A 23,225-nucleotide genomic window follows, 5' to 3' on the forward strand; every position below is an offset into this window, starting at 1 on the left:
ACATGTACTGAAATTGTATTTGAAAGCGAGGTTATGAGGAATGGATATTTTTTCAAACTAATCCAAGGGCCAAACACATATTAATTAAAACAATATTTTACAACAAATTTTTATGTCATATGTTTTGTACAGTGACTAAAAATGCTTTATATGATGAAGTAATGAAAATAAATTCTTTTAAAAAAAACTCCCAAAAATTAAAAAAAAATATATATATTATCAAGGAACAATATGTAGATTATATGAACAGAAATAATTTTTTTGAGTATTTCTGTGAGAATACTGTGTCTTATGAACACTGTCTGCTGACTATTGTATTAAACAAAAATGAAAACCAAGATGGTTAATACACGGCAGTATACCTGATAATATTACTTTGTAGAATAATTGGCTATTCAGGGGTGTATTTGGGTTACTGAGGCAGGATGATAAGTGCGATGCTCACTGATGCTTCTAGCAGGTTGTGAACTGGCGCGCAGTCTTCTCGTTGTGCACAGGACAACTATGATATTTGAGTGGTGACCTAACATTACATGTGGCAGAGAAATGAAGATGAAGGTGCAATGCAAGTCCCGTGAGTGCTTTCAAGAATCAGTAACGGGTGTGTTATGTCTAAAAATTATTCTAAAAACAAATTTCTGGCCATTTTCACTAAAAAAAAAAAGGTAAAAAAAAAAAAAATAATGCTTGACCAGAACTACTAATCTGCCCTCTGCTTTTCATAAGCAGATACCACTCAGATATCTTGAGCAGTTTTAAAATTGTGTTGTTTCTTCTGAAGCTGCAAATTACATTTTTAATTCCATTTATTCAAATGCCTTGCATGTCAAGGCATAAATACTGTAATATCCAATTCCTCCAGCCTTATAGGTATCAGTTTAGAGTATGGAACTGGTGGGAAAAAATTACTGATTATTTCACGAGTGCAACCACAACTACTGTAATTATTACAACAGTCCACTAATGTAGACAACAAAAAGTACCCAAAGCTAGGTTGTATATATGTTTCGTACCCTCTTCTACAATCAAAAATTAAGGATTTTTGACCCCTTTGGTTCATCGCCTTAACCACTACCAGAGTTGAATAAAAAAAAAAAGGGGGGGGGGGTGCCTGTAAAGTCGGTTTACGGACGATAATTTTACGTGAAACGTCATAAGAAAACATTGATGAAAAATTGCATACTTTTTTTAATTTTCAAATATTATTTGCAGTTTTTGCAAATTTAATGTAAATTATTTGTTTAAATATAATCACGAACAATTAGTTAAAAAGCCCGCCTTAACCTGTTTGATATTATAGAAGATGTACTCGCACGGTGGTTGGCCGGTTCTTGCATGCTCGGCTCAGGCGGAACGTGACAATTTTTCGTGCATGCAGCCGGCGTTCATCGATTTTTAAGATGTTATCATGTCAAAATAGTGATCGGTCTTGTAGGTTCTCGGTTCAGCCAGTTCACAGAAAATTAACCGGTACCGAGAACCATAAATATAATTCCAGTACCAGGAAAAGCTTAAGTAGATTTTGTGAAATTTCAGATCAGCTTTAAAAATTCTTAGCTTGAATACTGTAAATGTTTAAATCACAGAAAGTTGTGAGGGAATACCTCAACATGCTACATGCAATAGTTTTTCATGCTGAACTATGCATCAGATGCACTAAGACATACTTTCCCAATATAAACAGTCATTTGTTAAGTATTTAAATGAACTAGCAAGTTTTATTTGTAAGACATATACTGAAATCACCTGAAAATAAAACAAGTTAGTTTTGTTCGAAGACCGCCCAAAAAATTGGGGAAATGGGGGAAAACGATAGCAGTTTTATTGTACAAAATATTAAAAAAAATTATTTAACTGAAAAAATTGTGTAAAATTAAATAATTTCAATTTATTAATTTTATATTGAATAGAGGCATTATTAATGACATTAAATATTAGCTAAGCAATTCTAATTCTCACAGACATTTGACCAAAAAAAAAATTATTTAGATTTTTTTGAACGTATGCAGTGAATTTTCTACTAGGCAAGGAAAGGAAAAAGAAAATTAATAATTTTTCTTGGCACCTTGTCTTACATTCAGGGTCGACTTATAGAGTACATAGTTTTATACATATTAAATATTATTCAAATCTCTCATTGCAGGAAGCACGCAAATAAAAGAAAAGTGAACTAGACGTTGCCTTGGCTAGTTTAAAAAAATTATAATGTATAAATGACAGTTTGCTGATTACATACTTATACAAGTACTGAAAATAACCAAACTGAATTAACTCACCAATGCAAATATATATTAAGTTATCCTTAAAATAAAAAATGTAATAACTTGACTGCTTATATGGTACATGCGTGTGCAAATACAGTTGGAGAAAGCTGCACATGGATGCTATAGCAAATGTGAGAATAATCAATACACAATTGTAAAATAATAATGGCAGCAATTCCACATTCTGCTCATAACTGAAATAATGGAAACTTTGTTCCTTATTCTAGAGAAGAAATTAAAAACTCATAATAGCTTTAAAACTTTGGTCATATAACAAGGTTTCAATAAATTAAAGTACTACAAATTTATCAAATATCCTTAATGCTCGAGGTAAAATTTAACAGTAAAAAGAGTTTGACTGTTGTGAATACGATGATGGTGGAATCACCATTTTGGCAATTAACACTAAACAAAGTTATGCTTTTAAATACTATCAAAATAAACAAAAATTCACTTGATAGCAACAGTTACATCATCACATTTATCACTAATAATTCTGTACTCTTATTACTTTCCTTGAGTGTATTCTCCAACAGCAGATTAACATTTAAAAATCTTTTAAACTTGCTCAGTAATGCACATAGTAATCACAATCCTTTTTTTTTTTAATTCTGCCTGTTCTGTTGTGGCTGCTACATGATACTTCAGCTGACAATGATTCTTAAATTTAATACAGACAAATAAAAAAAGTTTAGGTATTATGTTAAAGTAACTTACATTAAGCCACCTTCATAATGTAGTTTTACTAAAAGTTTAAATGATTAAGGCACATTTACTTCAAAGTAAAAGCAGGAGTTATTTAGATTCAATTAGCAGCAAAACATTCAGAGTTTATAAAGGTAACTATAATTTTATTTTTTCCTTCACCATTCACATAATGCTTAAATGCAGATGTAAGAGATCTACTGAGTGATTCGATAACTCAAACTAGCGAAGGACATTTTTTCCCATGCTTACAAGAAGTAGAAAGTGGAGTGAAGTGACTACCTTCCAAACTGTAAATCCACCACCAAAAAGACTTTGGAAGCATATAAAAGAAGCACGTGAAGAAGCAAGTGTTTCACGTACCAGTGAAGACGTGTCCTGGAGAATACGTTTCTTTATTACTCCTGAGGTGTAACGTGACACCGTCAACACTGTCTGTCCTCATGTGCTCTGCTGTCACAAACACGTCTCCAGTTAGTTCGATACGTTTCAGAAAAGAGGAGACACCAATGAGGTACTAAAATAATGTATGATAATGACAGCAAAGACATTAGAAGAGACAGAACACAAAGAAAAATAAACTGACAAAACACAACAAAAGTCACTAAAATTTTCGATCACACAGTGCTCTACATCAGGTTTACAGAACAGTGTAACGTTTTGAGCAAGAGACAAACTTTTTTTTCAATTCTCTGTGTGTGCATAGCTTCTTCTCCACTCCTGAAGGCCACTAAGTAACCGGAAATGTGAGTTTTTTTGTTTTTATTGTTTTAGTCTCATTTTTAAAGTGAAACTTCTTAACAACCATTAGGGTAGGTCAATATGATGATGTCATGAGAGTATAATGAAAAGTAGTGTAATAAAAAAAGTGTAGTCCTCACAGCATTACAGAAAGTATAACTGCACTGGTATTTGGCCCAGTGTTTATTCCACTTGAACTTCTTCGGCGAAACCTAGCAACCGAGCGTGGCAAGGCATTGTCGCTGCGGATACATTAGTTCAAATTTCACACAATATTCCGAAGTCTCTTGATACTACTAAAAGATACATTTTCAAGTTGATATTAATTTAGAAAAAATTTTCACATAACCTGTAATTTAACTGTTACCCTCAAATTACCAATATATGTATCATAGTTACTTGCAGAAAACACAGATGGCAAAGAAACGCTGCGTGCAGTGCCGATAGTATGATGACATGAACTTCCACCAAACTGTGAAATTTCACTTCCGACACACCCTTCCTTTTGGCCCTAGGTTGAGAATGCCACAATGAAGACATTTGAACATGTCCCTACATATGTTTCAAAAACTGCTACTAGATAGCAGTAAATACAACATGTGAAGCCATGCCTACAATTGTTTGACATTTTTGTATGCACTTCGTATTTTTTGAAAATTAAGTCAGAACTATTTTAAAAAAAAAATATTTATTTTTTTGGATCGAGTATACATATTTAATTAAATTTACATACACGTCCAAGGATCCAGTACGCTAAAGTAATACTTCTTCACCAAACAATTCCTTCATTTGAACTTAGTTCATTCTCTGGTTGACTATCACTAGTGCTGGTTTTATTTTTTAACTTTGGTATTCACTTTTTTTTCACCATGAGACAAGAGATCATGGAACTAATTTATTAAACCTTCGTTATATCCACAGGATACGAAGAGACATGGCCCACTGAAATATAGACATGAGACATCACTGGGTCATGTGCACCAATCAGAGAGCATCACATAGATTGTAGAACACATTTATTTTATTTGTTATATCATTAACACATATCATTTTCGTTATTTTAAAGAAAGAAATCACCATTAACAGAACACAGATATTTGTCCTGATTTTAGCAAAGAAATACTAATTTATTTAATGTCAACTATAATGTAAATTCTTTGAAAATGCAAAGTCATTTATTGGTAGTTTTCCGATACATATAACCACATAATCCAGCCCTCTGAAAAGTCACAATATACGTGAATAGAAGATAAATAGTGGAGGGGGGGGGGGAAGGAGAGTCCCTACGGTGCATCCAAAACCAAACATCAACCCTTGAAAGGGATTGTTTTTTTAGCAGTATGGAGGCACGAAGAGCAGACTTGTTACGTGTGCAATAGCACATAACCTGACGTACAAAAAGGAATTATTACGTTTGATACACGTAATGATAATTAATTTTATGCATCATATAACGAGTTGCACTCCATACTGCTAAAAATGTCCCTGTCAAGTGTTGATGCTTTGGTTTGGATCCACAGAAGAAACTCATGTATTTTTTTTTAAATTATTTTACTTTCCATTGCATCACAATATCTAAATAAAAAATATACATGTTCTTATATATAAAAAAAACCACAGGATCTACAAACGCAATCAATGCACAACATGATGACTGCCACTTCACTGCACAGGCCATCTAATATGACCTCTTAACTGAAATTTCCGAGAAACCAGTAGGAATTTAAAAACTCTGTTTTCAGGTAAAATACAAGAACTTCTCTACTTTTCAAATAAGTTTTTCCTTTCTGAATTTTATTATTACTTCACGTAAAAGCAGTGCAGTAAGAATATTACCAAATATAGTCCTATATAAGGGACAGTGACATTCTCCTCAAAACTTTAATTTCCAGAATGTATGAAATTTATTTACGACTAATTTAATAGCTCATTGGAGTATGAACTAAATTTTTTTTAAAATATAATATATGGTCACCACAAATTAAAAACAAGCCACAAAGTTACCAGTATGTACTCTAAACATGATGCATAATAACTAGGGACCGGAAAAATTCGCGGGTTCAATGACCTGCAGGATGAACTCCATAGTTTTACGTACACTCAGTCAATTGTCACCCACTCATTGGCTGCTGTCTTGTGAGACGTCCCAGCATAGCAGCCTGTGATTCGATACAGCTTTGGTCGGGTGCTTCTCATTGGCCCAGTGTCATCCAGGTGAGTTGTGAGCCAATAGCAGAGGCAGCACTGAGGTACAACTATTTGTATTTTATCCTATTGCGAAATGAATTCGCGAATTATTCCGGTCTCTAATGATAACTAACCTGTGAACACGCGGTCTCTCCCTCGAATAATCTGGGTCCTGTTGCGAACACCGACGCAGAGATGGATCATGGCGAACATCGTGACGTTCATAAGAAAACTCTGGATGAGCAGTGGCAGTTCGTACTGCTCGCCAAACCTGCGGTGAACAGAACAGTGTCCATCACGTCAGCTAAGAATTTATTGAAAATTGAAGCAAAATAATTTAAGATTCTACCACTCCTTGACGCTTATCTACAAACAACAGTAACTACTACAGGTAAGCGGGCTCCTTATCAAATTTTATTTGAATGAAATAGCTTTTATGACGATACTAAACGTATTACTTAGCATTTGTAGGCGGTTAAACCCAACCTTTGCGATGACTTGGTAATTTTGTCATTTTGTATTTTTGTCGAAAAGACGGTTAAGCGGCAATCTGTACATCCCCAAATATTGCAGTTTATGAATACTGCATTCCAACATGAATGAGCCTACATATATTTATTGGGCGAGATTCATAATGATACCTTAAAATATTTTCTGGCAATATATATCTCAAATATCAGTCTATAGTCGAAAAAATAAATAAGAAGAAATGATCTTAGAAATAAAATAATATGCAGGTGCTCAATGACTAATTACCTATTAAGTGTCAAGCACTAATTGCTGTACAGCTGCAAGCTATTTTTGATAAATTTGTGAATGTCTGTAAATCTTTACACATTAACTGCTGGACATGTGGTTGACCAACATGAATTCTTTAAATTTATCGAATTCCTAAAGATTTGCAATAGCAAGCTCATAGAATGCTAAAAGCACAATCACGTAATATGCACCACACACAATTTCATGGTAAATTTGTTACAACATAGTGTAATTTTCGAAACATTCTCATTAGTTTTTACATATTATTTCATCTAATAAGATTTCCAAGTTGATGATACAGACGTTGATGGTTATGAACCACTATTAATTAATTAATTTTTTTGCTTTGAATTTAAGTATGTTAAGTTGCAAGAGTAGCTATTTTTCCATAATTTTTTTTATAAAATTCTAAAATTTGTAACCTTAAAATGTTCCTCTATTTACCCTTAAAAAGCAGTTTCAAAATTCCTAATAGTTCTGAGAAATTACAGTTTATAGGTTACATTAGTTATCCTGTGCAATGACTCAGGCCACCAACTTTGTACTAAACGTAGCCGAGGTTGTTTCCCACGAGAGATTGGTCTGATTGTTGTCACTGCCCCACTGTTTACTTGATACTAGCAACTTGATCCTGTGGTTCTCCAAAGATCCTTAAGAATATAGCATAGTCAAGACTGTTTTCTAAAGGACAGAGATGTTTAATATCAGTACATTACGGCTGGGGCTAATACTGTTTTCAACCATTATCGTTTTCCACCCTAATTTGGTATAATTATGGTGGAATACAGTCCTGGCACCAGCTCCAACGTACTGACAATAAACATCCGTCTTTTAGATAACACCCTCATCTACACTGTATTTCTAAGGATCTCTGGAGTACAGGATCAAATTTAAGCTAGTATTGAGTAAACAGTATAGTGACAGCCGAATCACTGCACTGCACTTACTAAGGTCAACTATAAACAGTAGCTTTTCAGGAACCATTAGTACTTTTGAAATACTGCTTTCAGGGTAAGGAAAAGAACTTCTGCAGTGTTAAAAAACCCAACATCTAGAATTTTATAATTTTTTTACAGAAAAGCTGTGACTCTTACAATTTACCCCAAGGAACAAAAAGCTATTTGAGTCAAATTAGTTTAAGGTTCCATTAAATAAACTTATCAAGCTAAATACTTATAAGTTCTGTTCACTGTTTTGCTGCATTACTACATGGTGTACAGCTAAGAGAAAACTTAAAAATTGGTCAATTTCTTTTTAAGTGCTGTGTGGCCATATAAATGCTTCTACAGATATATAATATACATTTATTTTTTGCATTTGTGCTGTACGCATGATGTAGCAAATGTAGCCCAGATTGAATGTATGAAATTTTATATTATACACTAAAACCCTCAAAAAGAAACTATTTTACATACCAAAATAAAATCCTCAAAGTATTTGCGATGAGAAGGGCAAGGCAAACAAACAACGAAAATCCTTCAGCATTCTCTGTTCTTTTAATTTCACGATACTGGGGGATGTATGGAATGATGCCACCGAATATCATAGCAGCTGCAGAAATCCATTTCACTATTCTTGGTAGCGTAATATCTTCAAAAATATTCTCCATGTTTCAATACTATCTAGGAGTTTTTTTCCCCAAAACTTAACAGTCATCTGAACTTCTGCATGAAGTTTATGGATCTTGAAAAAAAAAATACATAGTACACATTAGGCAGTTTCACAAAAAATCACATGGTCAATAGTTACCATTCGCTTACAAACGTATGTGTTCTTACCTTAATTAAATTGTAGCAATAGACATAAAATGAGTACCTCTCAAATTCACACACACAACCATGACAGCTGGGTACTAAGTTACAACCTATTTCACGCATTACAGTTTTCAACCCATTAATACCCGGAACAATTGTATCTTATCTACAGTAAATATGAAAACACAATTACGGTACGACAGAATACTAATCTTGTCTCCCTCCTTAACCCATAAACAAACGTTTTGTTTATACTTCGAAATTCGCATCAATCTCCTAACAGGTTTGAAAACCTTCACAACAACGAGCATTACTCCTTCACACTCAGTGTCACCAATTTCACATTTTCAATTCCCACTATTCTATTCAAAGGAGCTACTTTCCAATATTTCAGCGAAAGAAAATAAGATTATATCAAAAACCAATAGAAAGAATTGCGTTATCAGAATATATTTAGCCATGTAAAAAAGATAAATACGAAATCACATGCTATACTTCTCGTTTGTGGCTATTAAAGCAATTTAGGGCCTATTTCACCATAGCTAGATTCAGTAAAACTAATATGCTTTAACTTTAAATCAGGATTTTAAGCTTAAGCTAAAGGTTTGCATTCCACCAGACTTTCTCGAAGGCCACTGATATAACATAGTAACACCAAATACTGTAGTAGATCATAAAGAAAAATCAACATAATTCCGTGGAACATGTGATTTTTAATATTGTAGTACTACAAAATTAAGTGATGGTCAATCATGCTAACAAAACCATTCATGCTCGGGGTCTGCCAACAAAATGTATCAATGTATAGCTATATAAAATTGTAAAACCTTGAGACACTCGTAAGTGTTCCCTCTGTTCGCACAGACCGTTATGTTCAGTTGTCACCTTGCCGGGGCTTGTGCGCAGTTGTGCACGTTGACGCCGTCCCCGATACCTCTATTAAAAGTTACGTGATTTTAGTATTGTTCGAAATCTCAGGGTAGGTTCGGCCTTGTGGCTAGAGGTAGTGGTTCGACATAGTAGGGCCCCCCGAGCTTATTAGGCCACTCGGGACGCCTGAAAATAACAAGAAAAGGCCAACTGATGTCTGGTTAATTTATTACGGCACAGCCCTATACATAGTGCTGCCCGTCCTGGCGGTAACGGTTGTCCTGAATTGAATTGTCACACGCGCGACCACTTTCTCAGTGGCGGTTCACGATTTTATTCCCCGGACACGATGCGGTGATTACAAAACAAACCCTAACATGACATACTATAATCCTGATTAAAAATTACACTGCACAACTACATATTATGTAATACACTGGGCTAAGAACACGTAGGCCCGTAACTACGGCGACGCTACCTGAATCTTACGACTGTCCCAGAAATTGACTCGTTAGTATGTTTGAATATACGTGTTTCATGCTGGCTGTCCCGTGCGGGCTGAAACTAGGTAGCCAGTTGGCTAGATTATCGCGTGAAGCGCCGAAGTAACATATCTTAGTTCACACACAGTACTTACGTAGCACAACGAATGTTCGTCTTGGAGCACTGAATAATTAAGTTAAATACCACTCGGTAAGTTGAGGCCGACCACGGAACTGACAGAAAAAGTTTGCGAAAAATTAGAACTATTGAAACTACATATCAGTGAAAGTAAAAATTGCTGGTCCCGTGTTGCGTGGAGGCTGCCGGCCTCTATGAGCTCCGGAAGGATACTGCCGCTCTCACCGCGCGCGACCTCCCTTGCCCGCCAGCCCTCCCGCGGAAACGTGTGATTTTCGCGGGAAACTGAACCGGCCAGGTTCGGGACAAAGCGCACAGTGAAACTTAATTTTGAAAGAAATAAAGTATTAAATAATGAAAATAATGTCTAATAATATCCTGTGGAAAAAAATTACATACATTACATTTGTTGTAGTTCGGCGGAGGGATATGCCACACCCGGCCGGATCCTTCTGCCGACGTAACACTTGTTACCTGGCGTTCACCCCGTTGCACTTTCTACACTCTGGTGCGTGCACAAGCGCGTTCGGTGCACACGCCTTCGTGAGACGTTGATGAGGCATAGCGGTCTATGCGACATAGAGGAGCATTGGCGGTCGGCGTCAACATGTGGCGAACACATTCAGTGCTGGGCGAGCGCAATGTGGTGCTGTGCGCTGAACGTACACCGCCACCGATATAATGATTACCACCCATGCGAAAATCGATAGGGAGTCTTTATGTCTACATATATGTCTCATTAAGTATGCACCGAATTAATAGACAACATTTTCACTTAAGGTATGATCTCTAAGAATTTATTACCTGATGCTAATGCTAGTCCTGGCCTCGTCAAATCTGCTGTTGCGCAGGTCTTTTTTGCAGGAAGGGACCTCTAGTGGTCGCAACCATTCGGAGTGACTAGATAGTTCGTCATCCCTTGTTCGTGGGACTAGAAGCGTTTCTCACCATGGAGCCCATTATCCTATGTGGTAATCAAACATCTCTGAAATAGTAAGTTTTTGAATAGTTCTTTCTTTCTGACTCCACGGCTAATCCTTTGGCTGGCCCGGACTCGTTAGCCTCTTAATTTAATGTATTCATGTCCTGTTTAGGAGTTTTCTCTCTATTATGTAATTCACAGGTTGTGATCCGTGCTTCATCAATTATCATCGTGTCACAAAGACGTTTTCCAGGTTTCACCTGATCAGGGCCATTGGTTAGGTGGACAGTGCACCATTACATTTTGTTAAGCCCACTGACATTCGTGGCACTCTTGTCTTTGTGCTAACCACGAGGTCGGTTTTTGGACAAAACAGCCCCTGTCTTCTATTTATTCAATATTTGTTATTTTTTAGGGTTGTAGCATGTGGCCGTGTTCCGCGGACACAGGCCACAAAGTGTAACTTTTAGGTTAGGGTAATATTTTTCATGACTATGCATAACATCGTACCATGTCAATTCTCAAATATGTGTTATGTGGCTTTTATGTTAGGGTAATTTGTCTTATAACTATGCATAATGATGTACCATATCAATTCTCAAATATGTGATACATGTCTTTTGTGTTAGTGAAATTTGATTCATGACTATGCATGATGTCGTTCCACATCAATTCTCAAATTCACGGTACATGGCTATTGTGTTAGAATAATTTGTTTCATGACAGTGCATAACATTGTACCATGTCAACCTTCAAAAATGTGATATGTGGTTATCGTGTTTGGGAAATGTTTCTTGTTGGTTTATAACTTCATATTATGTCAGCCCCAAACATGAGGCATGTATCCCTCAAGCGAGCATAATTTGTTTATGTAACATATGCCTTTGCATCCCAGGTGTAATCCCAGGTGTACTGTCGACTATTTGAACGGTAGCATCTAGCCCCCCCCCCCCTCAGTAGATCCGAACATACTTGGCTCAGTCATACTAGTTTCTGTGAACCAATAGCAAGGTTGCAAGTCGTCATATCACCGTGATGTCGTCCGACCGAAGACCACCCCAAAGCCCGACCTGCACCCGCCAGTATCCGACCCCGCTAATGGAAAGAACCCCTAGCCATGGCCCACCCGTGTCAGGCGAGCCTTCGATGCCAAGGTAGAATCAAGGGCCGTGTCTAATTAATTAAATACCTCGACCCCAGTTCATTAACAATCAAACATAAATTAATAATAACTCCACTATTAATTAAAATCCCCGCCTAAGGAAAGTGCGATGCAGGAGTGCCCGAGTCACTCACGTGTGAACTTACCTTAATAAGTTTGTGAGTGTCTCCTTTGCAGCCTTCAGCCTCAATTAATTATAATGTTGTGTTAACGTAAATATTACCTCCCTGTTTTTTATGTGTGACTAGCCACTGGAGCAGTCAGCAAGTGACGAACAGTCTCTGGTGTGACTGTTAATATTTAAACTTAATTTACGTAAATTTGCTAACCATAATTATTAATGAGTATCTGTCAATCAGATTAATTATTAATAATTAATGTGTGAATTTAGAGCTGCTCTCAGCTTCTTCTTCTTAAAATAATTTCCGATTAACGGAACTTTAGCAACTTAGGCACGAGAGAACACTGAGACCTTACCTCGCGCCAAGGGCAAGCACCAGTACCGAGCGACTCGCGGACCGGGATGGACGTGCATTCCACGAGGAGCCATCATCCTTTGTCCACACCAAACAGTACTTCTGGTAAATATAGTCATACAGCCCAAACATATTTTCTTTGTTACGTTAACTCCCGTGTGTCCCCGGTCATTTTAGGGTGTAGGGCATAAACCAACTGCTTAATTTTTAAACTCCCCGCAAGAGACATTACTCGGGGTAGTCCACTTTACGGCAGGGGCCGACCCCCACTACCAATGAACTTTCATTAATGTCGAGTGCACAGGCACCAACGACAACTACGAGTAAACTTTGTATCTAATTAAACTGCGGGCCGCGATTCCCACAGGTGAATCCGGACACCACCCTGTTAACAATTTTCGGGATTGGTCGCCTCCAATCAACCTCCCCCTTAACCACGACTGGCGTGAGGGCTTGATTAGTGACAGTGCGTCAGAGCACTCATATTGAACTAATTGTAACTGCGTAGGGTAATTCTTTGTGCGACGTGAAAGTGTAATGTAAGTGTAATTTGCGACTGTAATCATTCATCTAATTAAACGGCCACTCCGCACCCTCCGTCCCCGACATACCAGCAACCATATAAATCTCGAGTTCGTGTTGTCATTGTATTGAGCCTCCCTATCCCAGCTAGGAATCAGTGTATTATGCTGCACAGGGCCTGTGATGTGATATCAGCTAGGGGCCCCTCCAACCACGAACTTCGCCGACGGTCCTAGCGGGCCACGCAGGGTCCACGCATCCACGAGACTCAAATTTGGTTAGACGCTGAGCTAACCTGGCGTCCTCCCGGAACATAATTTCAATAAGAGCCAATTTCCCGCTAGGATACACGCCCGGTCTCGAACACAATAACCCGGACGACGGCATTTAGCGCCCACTGCGTGGGGCGAAGAAAGGAAAACCAAGATTTCTTCACGTTCATTTACCAAAAACTCTCACATAAAAGAAAAATAAATATTTTTTTTCTCTCCATCTCTCCGTTCATTCACGTCCACACCAAGCCACAGCATGGACATGGGTCGGCCATCTTGCAAGGGAAAAGGGGATTAGGGTCAGACAGGCTAGCACGACGAAGCAAGTAAACAAAGAGGCTCCTAAACCCCTCCCTCCACCAAACAATCCAGCGCTGCGCGCGACGCAGACCAACTACGTCACCATCCACATCCCTTCTTTGCAGCAGCCATTCTCGGCCTCCGCTTTATGCGGCTGTCCGGGCGCTCGCGGCCGCTGCTTCACACGGCTCTCCGCATTCCCCCCTCCACAGCGGCCATCCTCGGCTTCCGTTTTGTGCAACTGTCCGGGTGCTCTCGGTGTCCGCTTTGTGCGGCTGTCCAGGCACCTGTCTAGCCGCCAGCCGCAACTCCGCGCGCGCACACTAGCCAGCTCTGGGAAACAATAAACGCTAACCCATAACAACCATAACAATATGCAGGCACCACCTACAAGCACCATGTGCGCACACAGTCTGCTGCCCAAAGAAGTATACCTGCTGATGGGATCACTGCCATGGTACAGGACATGTCAGTGCACAGCCCACCGGAACGAGGCCCCCGATCACACCTGGGTCAGGCCATGGGACGAGACGCCGCTGGGGAAATCTCATGTACCATATCTGTGGCAATGGGTACCACTCAAAACAGAAGCAATGAACAGTACCACATTCTTAGACATGCCACCAACTACGTGTAAGATGGGTACACAAGCCAAACCGACTGCTAGTTACGCCCGAAAACCAACATCACTCACCGGGCCAAACACCAGCGCGTACAGCCACAGCCCATGCTACTCAGGAAAACTAGTGCTGCCGGAATTCAGCAGTGTGGGGTCACGAGGATCCGAGGGATTTCCTAGCGCATTGCGAAGCAAGACTGGCGAGGTCCGGGAGACCGACAGACGAGTGGTCGGGACGCATCAGTGAACAACTGAAGGGCACCGCCCGCTTGAGGTGGAACCTCTGGGGATGGTTCGGCATGCCCTGGGAGGAGTTCACGACGTCACTCAACTGCAGGTTCGACACTGACCAGGCGCTGGTCCAATGCACCTCCCGATTCTACGGCGAGCGCCAATGCGATGGCGAACCTGCCAATGCCAAACCAAGTGCCACCCTCACCACAGTGACGGCCCTACTGCGAAACGAGCTGCAACCCTTCATGCGGTGTTGTCGACCCGAAACGATAGAGGACTATGTCCAACAGGCCATAGAAACTGAGCTTAACCTCCAAGGACTGTGGCGCTGCGACACACCGAACGCGGGATGAGGGAATATTAGCCTCACACTGGGACTGAGGTCGCCTGTGGCACATAACCCCGAGACAGGCTGATACCAGCCACCTGTGGGGTGATGTGCCATCAAGGTCACACCACTGCACCACGAACCAGCGACACTAGGATGGCACGACAGGACACCATGATGGGGTGACCACCCACTACCACAGTGTCGACTGGGGTGCCCCACTGGCACATGCCATTGGCACCACGACTGCCCCTCACGCCAGAAAATGCCACTACCCACCACCACGATGGGAAACGCAAACCCAGGGGCATGGCACTAAACTCCACGCCTCCGAGCACCACGATCCAGCCCGCACCAGACGCGTAGGAAGCATCGCCCAGGTTGAACCAGCTGACCTGCCCTCAAGACGGCCTGCTTCGCATCCCAGTGGAAGTCAATGGACACACCGCAGCAGCCCTGGTGGACACAGGCGCGAGCCACGTCTTCGTGGCCCCTCACCTAGTGCCGCCCGGCACGCTGTAGACACGCCAGACCGAGCTGAGGTTAGCAACCAGCACCCAACCAGGAGTGATGGTGGGACAAGCAGAGCTCAAGGTAGGCCTTCGGGACTTCACCACCACAGTGACTGCCCTTGTTGTTGAGAACCTACACTAGGAGATCGTGTTAGGCCAACCGTGGTTAGCAGAGCAGGAGGCGATGATAGAAATTAAACCCATACGAGTCTACATCGGTACCCGAGAGCGCCTCACAGTGTATGCTCTCAGGGACACCCCTGAAACACCCGCAGAGTGCTTAACCTTGGAACAGTTATGCCACAATGTCCCTCTTGAGTACCAGACAGCTGTCAACCACGTATTAGCAGAGAGGCGGGACGTCTTCTCCGTGACCAACCCCTTCAGGTGCACAACCGTCACGGAGCATCATATCCCGACAACACACAACAACCTCGTGCACGAGGCCCCGAGAGGCTATGTGTTCTGCGAGCAGAGAGCCATTCACGAACAAGTTTCCGACATGCTCAGGGAAGGGGTGATTGAGCCTTCGAACAGCCATTATGACACTTGCTTAGTGTTGGCCCTCAAGAAAGATGGCTCATTGCGTTTTTGCGTCGACTTCCGTCCGTTGAATGCAATCACGATCAGTGCTCCTCCGCCTCAAATCAGCGTCGTGGCCGCTGTGGCCAGACTCGGTCAAGCTATAGTCTTCAGCACCCTCGACCTGAAGGCCAGCTACTGGCAAGTGCCCATACGAGCTGAAGACAAAAAAAAACAGCATTTACGATCCCCTACGGACGAAAGTTCCAGTTACGAGCCATGCCTTTCGGTTTAAAATGCGCCCTAGTCACCTTTCAAGGGATGGAAACCCGGGTGTTAGAAAGTTACCTAGGCCAATTCGCAATCGCGTACCTTGATGATGTGTTAGTCTTCTCAGAGAAGTGGGAAGATCATGTCAGACACCTAGCGCTGGTCTTAGAACACCTGGCCACACTCCACCTAACAGCCGCACACCACATGTGCCACATTGAGACCCAAGAGGTGGAATTTCTGGGCCACCTAGTAAGTGTGGCAGGCAATCGGCCCCAGCCCGGCCACTTGCATAAGATCGCAGAGGCGGAACCCCCATGGACGCGCAAACAATTACAGCGTTTCATTGGTCTCGTGAACTGGCTTAGAAACTACCTACCCGAATTTTCACAGACAATAGTCCCACTGACCGACCTTCTATCCCCTCAGTCGCAGTACCGATGGGGCGAACACGTAACATGCCTTTGACGAGATAAAAGCCGCCTTCGCCTGCTGACATACCCTCATGCGAGTAGACCCCGGGCGCCGCCTCTACCTTCAGACAGACGCCAGCGCACGCGGCGTGGGCGCGGTGTTTTTTCACATGGGCTAGAACGGCGACAGGGAGGTCATTGATTACGCTAGCACGAAGCTCGGGCATGCCGAATGCCGGTATCACAATAATGAGCAGGAGTGCCTGGCAGAAGTCTTGGCCATGAAGAAATATTGGCCCCACCTAGAGGGGAGGAGCTTAACATTGAGGACAGACAATCGCTCTCTCACATGGCTGCACACGATGAAGGGGAGAAAGAGCCATCTAATACGGTGGGCCCTGTTTTTCCAGTTGTTTGACTTTGAGGTAGAGCATATTCCCGGCACCGAAAACCAGCTACCCGATTTGCTGTTGCGGGAACCCGACGGACAGGCGGAGCTAACCGACGAAGATGACTGGGAGGGGAAATTACTCCCTGACATGCCAGAAGGTTGGGCGCAACATGACTTCGCGTGCACACGCATAACAGCCGACGTGGATGGGGACGAAGACCCAAGCAACACCGTAGCCGACGTCCAACACTGGGTGAGCCGAGCACAAGGAACATCACTGGACGCTGACAGATGCCGCCAGCAGGCGGTCACCCGGGACAAGGCGTGGCATACGTAACGTGGACTAATTATGACATGGACGTCAGGAGACCACTGTGACTGGCGTACCTACGTCACGCCTGAGGCCCGTTAGGCGACACTCAGATTCTTCCATGACCACGACCTCGCCGGACATCTGGGGGCCGACCAGACACAACAAAAAATCGGCCGACACTATCACTGGCCTGGCATCTCACACGACGTATGGGAATACATCCGGGAGTGCAGGGTCTGCCAGGCGATGAAGGCACGACAGCATGATGGGGAGAAACAGCAGCAGCCCAGGGAATCCACCACTGTCTTCCAGACAAAAGCCCTGGACGTGATGGGTTCCTACCCCCGCACACCACGCGGAAAGCGCTTTCTCCTCATGGTGACGGACCTATTTACCCGGTGGATGGAGGCATATCTGTGCGGTAATGTAAGGATGCCACAATCATCGAGATCCTGATCAGGGAGTTCTTGTCGCGCTGGGGCTACCCCCCAGTAAGTCCTGACGGAAAACTATAGCCAGTTCCTGGGGCGCCACTGGAAGGGCTGGTGCAACAACCACCAGATTAAGCACCATACGACGCCCTCCTACCATCCAAGGACGAACCCGATAGAATTGCGCAACCAGGAGCTGAAGACACAGCTCAAAATCTCCTTGGGAACGGACCACTCGCAATGGGACATGCACATGGCGGACACACTGTTCTGCATCCGACGACGCAGCAATGCCGCCACAGGACTCACGTCGCCGAAATGATCCAGGGACACAACCTGCAATTGCCAGGCGAATGGGCCACACATGGTGCCCCACACCCCAACAAAACCACGGAAGGACGTGACCAACAGCATATAGCCCTCCATGACGAGGCACGACACCGATATCACGGAAATCACCAACAACCCACCACCAATTGTGCAGGTCGGCGACCAAGTGTTCTCATGACTGCACCCACTCTCAGCCGCAACTATTGCGCTGTGCTACCCCACACTGCAGTGGCCCCTACACGGTGCGACAGCGGCTGGGGAGAACCATGTACCTAGTCCACACCGAAGGGCGGCGCCTGAAGAAGGTCCAACGGGACGATATCCGGCTCTCCACCTTACCTGGGAAGTGGATTGCGGAGGAAGACACAACCCCCCCCCCCCAGATGAAAACGCGACACATGGGGAGGATGACCCTCCGGGAGCCAATTCCCGCACGACGACAACCTGAATCACGACGACCCCGCACCCTGGTGTTCACCAAGACAATGTTCGCCGGAACAAGAGCCGCACTCCACGAGCCGCCCGGGTCACCTCCTGCGGAGGCTAACTCCCAGGACGAAGCGAGGCCACGACCACGCTGGCAACGGCGCCGACCACGACATCTCGAAACATACGCCTTGTTAACGACCCAGGGGGATACCGTCGACAATCCCACTGTCGACGTACCAGACGAACCAGAAGAAAACATCCCGCATGGGGGAACGCCGAGCAACCTGGTGCCAGACTGTGCAGGCGACCAGGAAATAGCAATGCGGGATGAGTCCCAGGACCCCATCATCGAGTGGCCCGCCGACCCAGACACCAATGAACCCGCAACGCAACCAAAACTGCAGGGATATAGACTGTGGGTCCTCTCACTCACTGAGCTTTCCCACAACCCGGCGCAACAGCAGAAACCAACAACGCCGACGTAAACCCCGTGGTGACTGAACCGGATGACGAGGACAAGGATGCCTCTAATCCAAACCTGACCGGCATACCAGAATGAAATGAAATTAAACGGTCACTCTGCACCCTCTGTCTGCGACATGCCAGCGACCATATAAATCTCGAGTTCATGTTGTCATTATATTGAGCCTCCCTATCCCAGCTAGGAATCAGTGTATTATGCTGCACAGGGCCTGTGATGTGATACCAGCTAGGGGCCCCTCCAACCACGAACTTCGCCGATGGTCGTAGCTGGCCACGCAGGGGCAACGCACCCACGAGACCCAAATTTGGTTAGACGCTGAGCTAACCTGGCACCCTCCCAGAAAATAATTTCAATAAGAGCCAATTTCTCATAAGGATACACGCCCGGTCTCGAACTCGAGAACCCGGACGACGGCAACCGTATAAATTCCATAACATCTGGCTAAGCTGCCACATATTCCTCCTAGCAACGAGCCTTCGCTCGATGACTGGGGTAGATCAAAATATCGAGCAGCATTTGTATGTGTGTGTGTATGACTGTGCAATAAGTCTACATTTCACCTGAAAACCTCTTTAATTGTCCCTTTAGTAGCATAGCATCTTGGAGATCTTACACCCTGGAGTATTTTCGTTTGCGACTCACTACCACCTAGCATGGCGACATCACCTCAGAGGGAATATGGTCTCCATGTGACTTTCTAGCCAGTGCCCAATTTACTACCTCACCACCACAGCAAGGCCGCTAGGTGGCAACATTTTACTCAATATTAACAAGTCTGCAAGTATTTTTACTAGATTTCATGTCGTAAATAATATAGCTTGCCCGTTTATGGTGCAGGACATAACCCAGCCATTATTAGCTTAATCAACTGTGTGACCTTACCACAGTGTGGTTTATAACTTTTAACACTGGCCGATTTCAGAACAGAATGTAACTTAAATCAGCCACCTATATTACTGCTGGCCTCAAAAGTAATATTGTTTCCAGCCAAGTTAATTTAGATCTCAGATCCCATTACAGAGCACTAGATACATGTTTTAATCACTCTAGTTTTTTTTTATCAAAGACTACTGTTAGGTCTAATTATAGTATATCACTATTGATAAGTTGTGTTTGGTTTCTGGTTCTTTCAAGTATTGTTTTATTTTGCCCACGACAAATGTAAACCTGTAAACCAAGTCAGGTGTGATTAAAACCACATCATTTTATCAAAACATTTCATGTTTATTTCTACAGTTTTATTAGAGTGAACTATCAGTACACTGGTCTGAGCTGGAAGTGTGTAGCAGTACAGCAGTTAGGGACTTCAGCATTCAGGCGTGGACAACAAACTTAGTGGTCCACAGTGGGCCAACAACCCACAATAAATACACAAATTTAGAGGTAGCACCTATGGGTGTCATCAAATGCCCCTCTTTCCCGATGCTGCTATTGATATCGACATCCCACATCACATGCATTGTTTTGGGGCCCTTTTTTCTGGGATGCAACTCTGGTCCTTTGGAGGGTTTGAATCCTGAGAGAGGCTGGTTATGGCTAAGCTTTGGGCCAGGCATAATGTGGGAACAGCTTCAACACTGAGCAATAGTGGGAATCTGAGTTGGGACCTGGTAAAGTTGGATGCGATCCCCTGAGTGGCCCCAGTTGTGGTTGGTATGAATCATCTTTTCTGAAACTGACTGGAGGGACGCACATGCGGGTCGGGTGCTGCGATGGTAGAGATTGTTGTGTGACGACAGGAGCGATCACAATGTGTGTAGGTTGCTCTTCATCGATGTCGTTGTTCCCATTGATGGGCAAAATGGTCACCCCATCGTCATCATCTTGGCAGAAAAACCGCACAAGGAGTCGGTGCATCCTGATGGGATGTCTGCTGTCATGCTGGACTGGACCTGAATGTCTGGTATTTTTGTTCAATTCCACCAGTCTCACTTCTGCTGGAAGTGCTCAGGATGTCAATGGAGTTAGGGGAATTGTCACTGTATCCCAATCGACTCATCAGCACATGAATTGATGCCCTGCATGCATGCATGGGGCTTTTGTGGCATGCAGATAACAGGGTGCGTGACAATCATCTGACATCGCAGTTGCTGGTTTGTGTGATGAGCATATGACACACATTCGTGGGCGTGTGTGCGAGACGAATTCTGCTGTCAGTGTCATGGTTTGTGTTGAAGCATGATGAGCATCTGACATCACTGTCGGTGATGAAAGAGCTTGACGAACATCTGACACCACAGTTGTGGATGGTGCCAAATTTGCATGATACGCATCTGCATTTACAGTCTGGTAGGTAATGACAATGTGTGATGGGTGTCTGTTGTCACAGATGTGCTTGGTGATGAAGATGCATGATGTGTGTTTGTCTTCACAGGTGTGCCTGGTGACAGGGGTGCATGATGAACATATAATGTCATGGTTGTGGTTGGTGATTATGATGCATGATAGGACTCTGTCATCACAAGTATGCTTGGTGATGAGGGTGTGTGATGTGTGTCTTAATTCACAGTCCTGGGCATGCATGAAGGATGAATGTCTGACATGGTTTTGGTTGGTGATGAAGATGTGTGACGGGTGTCTGGTGCAATCCTCAGGTGCCAGGCATTTGTCTCTGTGGGTCCAGCAGGGTTGGGTCTCTAGTCCTAGGTGGGCCCCAACCAAGGTTCCCAGGCTATTACTGGATTGGACTTGCTGGAGGTCATTCTGGTGATCCATGTTGGCTCTCCCACCCCTTGTGGTGACCCCATAGGTGGTGGGCCCCAGTCATTTCACCACTTTGCAGGGCTTGGATCTCTTGAAGTCCAGACTCACACATAAGTTCCTGTTACTGGTAGGCAGACGGTGACACATTATATATACTTGTTGTCCCAGCTTCAGCAGCAGAGGAGGGTTGGAAGTTTTGGGGTACATGTGGCTATGAACTGCACCTGATTCTGGTGTGCATTTCCCCACCTTTTGATGATAGGTGTCCGAAGCACTCTCTCGGCAGTGTCCACCACCCCAAGATCGCTCGGGAAGGCTATATACCAGCCATGGATCAACTCTTCAGGGGAACTGCTGGTTACTATTTTCTGGCGATGGCAGAGACAATACAGTATTTTTGGAGGAAATTCTTTTGGGTGCAATTATTGCCCAGACAGAGCCTCAACTAGACTTTAAAGTTCTGGTTTTGGCGATCCATCGGATTTACTCTTGTGTGGTTGTTGGGGGTAGTGTGGTGCTATACTTACCAGCACCTGTAATCGGCTTTCCAGCACTGCTCCAGGAACTGCGAGCCATTGCCTGCAAGGAGAAATAAGGGGAATCTACATCGGGGAAACACCTTGGTGTCAAGGAGCGAGGCGATGGTCCCCACCCTTACATTGATAATGAAATATGCATCCGACCAGCGGGTTAAAGTGTCTGTGACCACAACTAACAATAGCTTCTTGCAGGACATGAGGTGGTTGGGCTTCATGATGTCAAGAACGATACTATGGAATGGGTCATGGGGTCTACTGAAGTACTACTGCTCAACCTCATTTGGGTGGTGAGTCTTAAACTGCTGGCGAGTTTGTCAGTCCTGCACATGGTTGTGGCCATCGACAATGACTCCCAACCATTTTAACCACAGCCACAAGGCATGCTGGAACTGGTCAGCTCCCAATTTACCTGCCAGATCATGGTCATGATAGAATTTTAGGGCAGCTTGTGGCACTACAGGGTACATGTGATGTGCCATGCACTCATGTCCCCAGGTATGCAACTCTGGAGGACTTTGCCTAAGTTATGCAGATAGGGGTGTTCTCGCTCTTCAAACACAGCTAGGTTTGTCAGACTGGTTGGGTCCCAGTTTTGTGCTTGACAGACCACCTTCATCAAGGTAGCCAGGGTCGCCGGCATTATATTGGGTTGGGGGGGGGGGGGGGGGGAGGATTCTTGCACATACGTGGCATACAGCATCGCCAGTGGGGATTCACATGTGGGTCCTGTTTTGAAATGGCAGAAGGGAAGTAAGTTGTCCAACCCCTTATTGTCAACAAGGAACATCGTGTTGGGGTCGGAGGAAGCCTATATGCTAGCTGATTCTCCCGCCCAGGGACATTTTCCATATGGAAAGAAAAGTTCGAGACCATGATTGCCCACCACACGAACTTCGACTTGCCTGCAGGTACTGACTGTACATGTGGAGTTTTAAATGCTTCCCTATCGAGGTGGTGTCGGTACCACTTGTGCACCCACACTACCGCGAATCACTCCTGCACATTGATGTGGTATTGTCTCTATGCAGGGCCAAACTTGGTGCTAGCATCTCTATTACCCACGTTTCCCCTCTGCCTTCCTGCTTGTATTGTACTACACCCATACCATTCTGGCTCATGTCCATTTGGATGAAGAGGGGAATGTCTGGCACC

At 43.6% G+C, this 23,225-nt stretch overlaps 1 protein-coding gene across 3 annotated transcripts in view; it reads right to left on the reverse strand.

The window, feature by feature from the left end:
- The window catches only part of LOC134538774 (solute carrier family 66 member 2), a 28,179-nt gene extending 19,468 nt beyond the window's left edge, over window positions 1–8,711 (reverse strand). Inside the window, exons 1-4 of one of the 3 annotated variants that reach the window (XM_063380264.1) lie at window positions 8,435–8,711; window positions 8,072–8,339; window positions 6,032–6,168; window positions 3,333–3,422 (exon numbers count right to left, since the gene is read on the reverse strand). In XM_063380264.1, the coding sequence (XP_063236334.1) occupies window positions 3,333–3,422; window positions 6,032–6,168; window positions 8,072–8,265 (421 nt within the window). In that variant the 5' untranslated portion in view covers window positions 8,266–8,339; window positions 8,435–8,711. The remainder of the gene's footprint in view (window positions 1–3,332; window positions 3,423–6,031; window positions 6,169–8,071; window positions 8,340–8,434) is intronic. The other 2 variants (XM_063380263.1, XM_063380265.1) reach the window with 2 other exon arrangements.
- Between the last annotated feature and the right edge of the window lie 14,514 nt (window positions 8,712–23,225).

The sequence above is a fragment of the Bacillus rossius genome, chromosome 14 (genome assembly GCF_032445375.1).
Source record: "Bacillus rossius redtenbacheri isolate Brsri chromosome 14, Brsri_v3, whole genome shotgun sequence".
Classification (NCBI taxonomy): Eukaryota; Metazoa; Arthropoda; class Insecta; order Phasmatodea; family Bacillidae; genus Bacillus; species Bacillus rossius.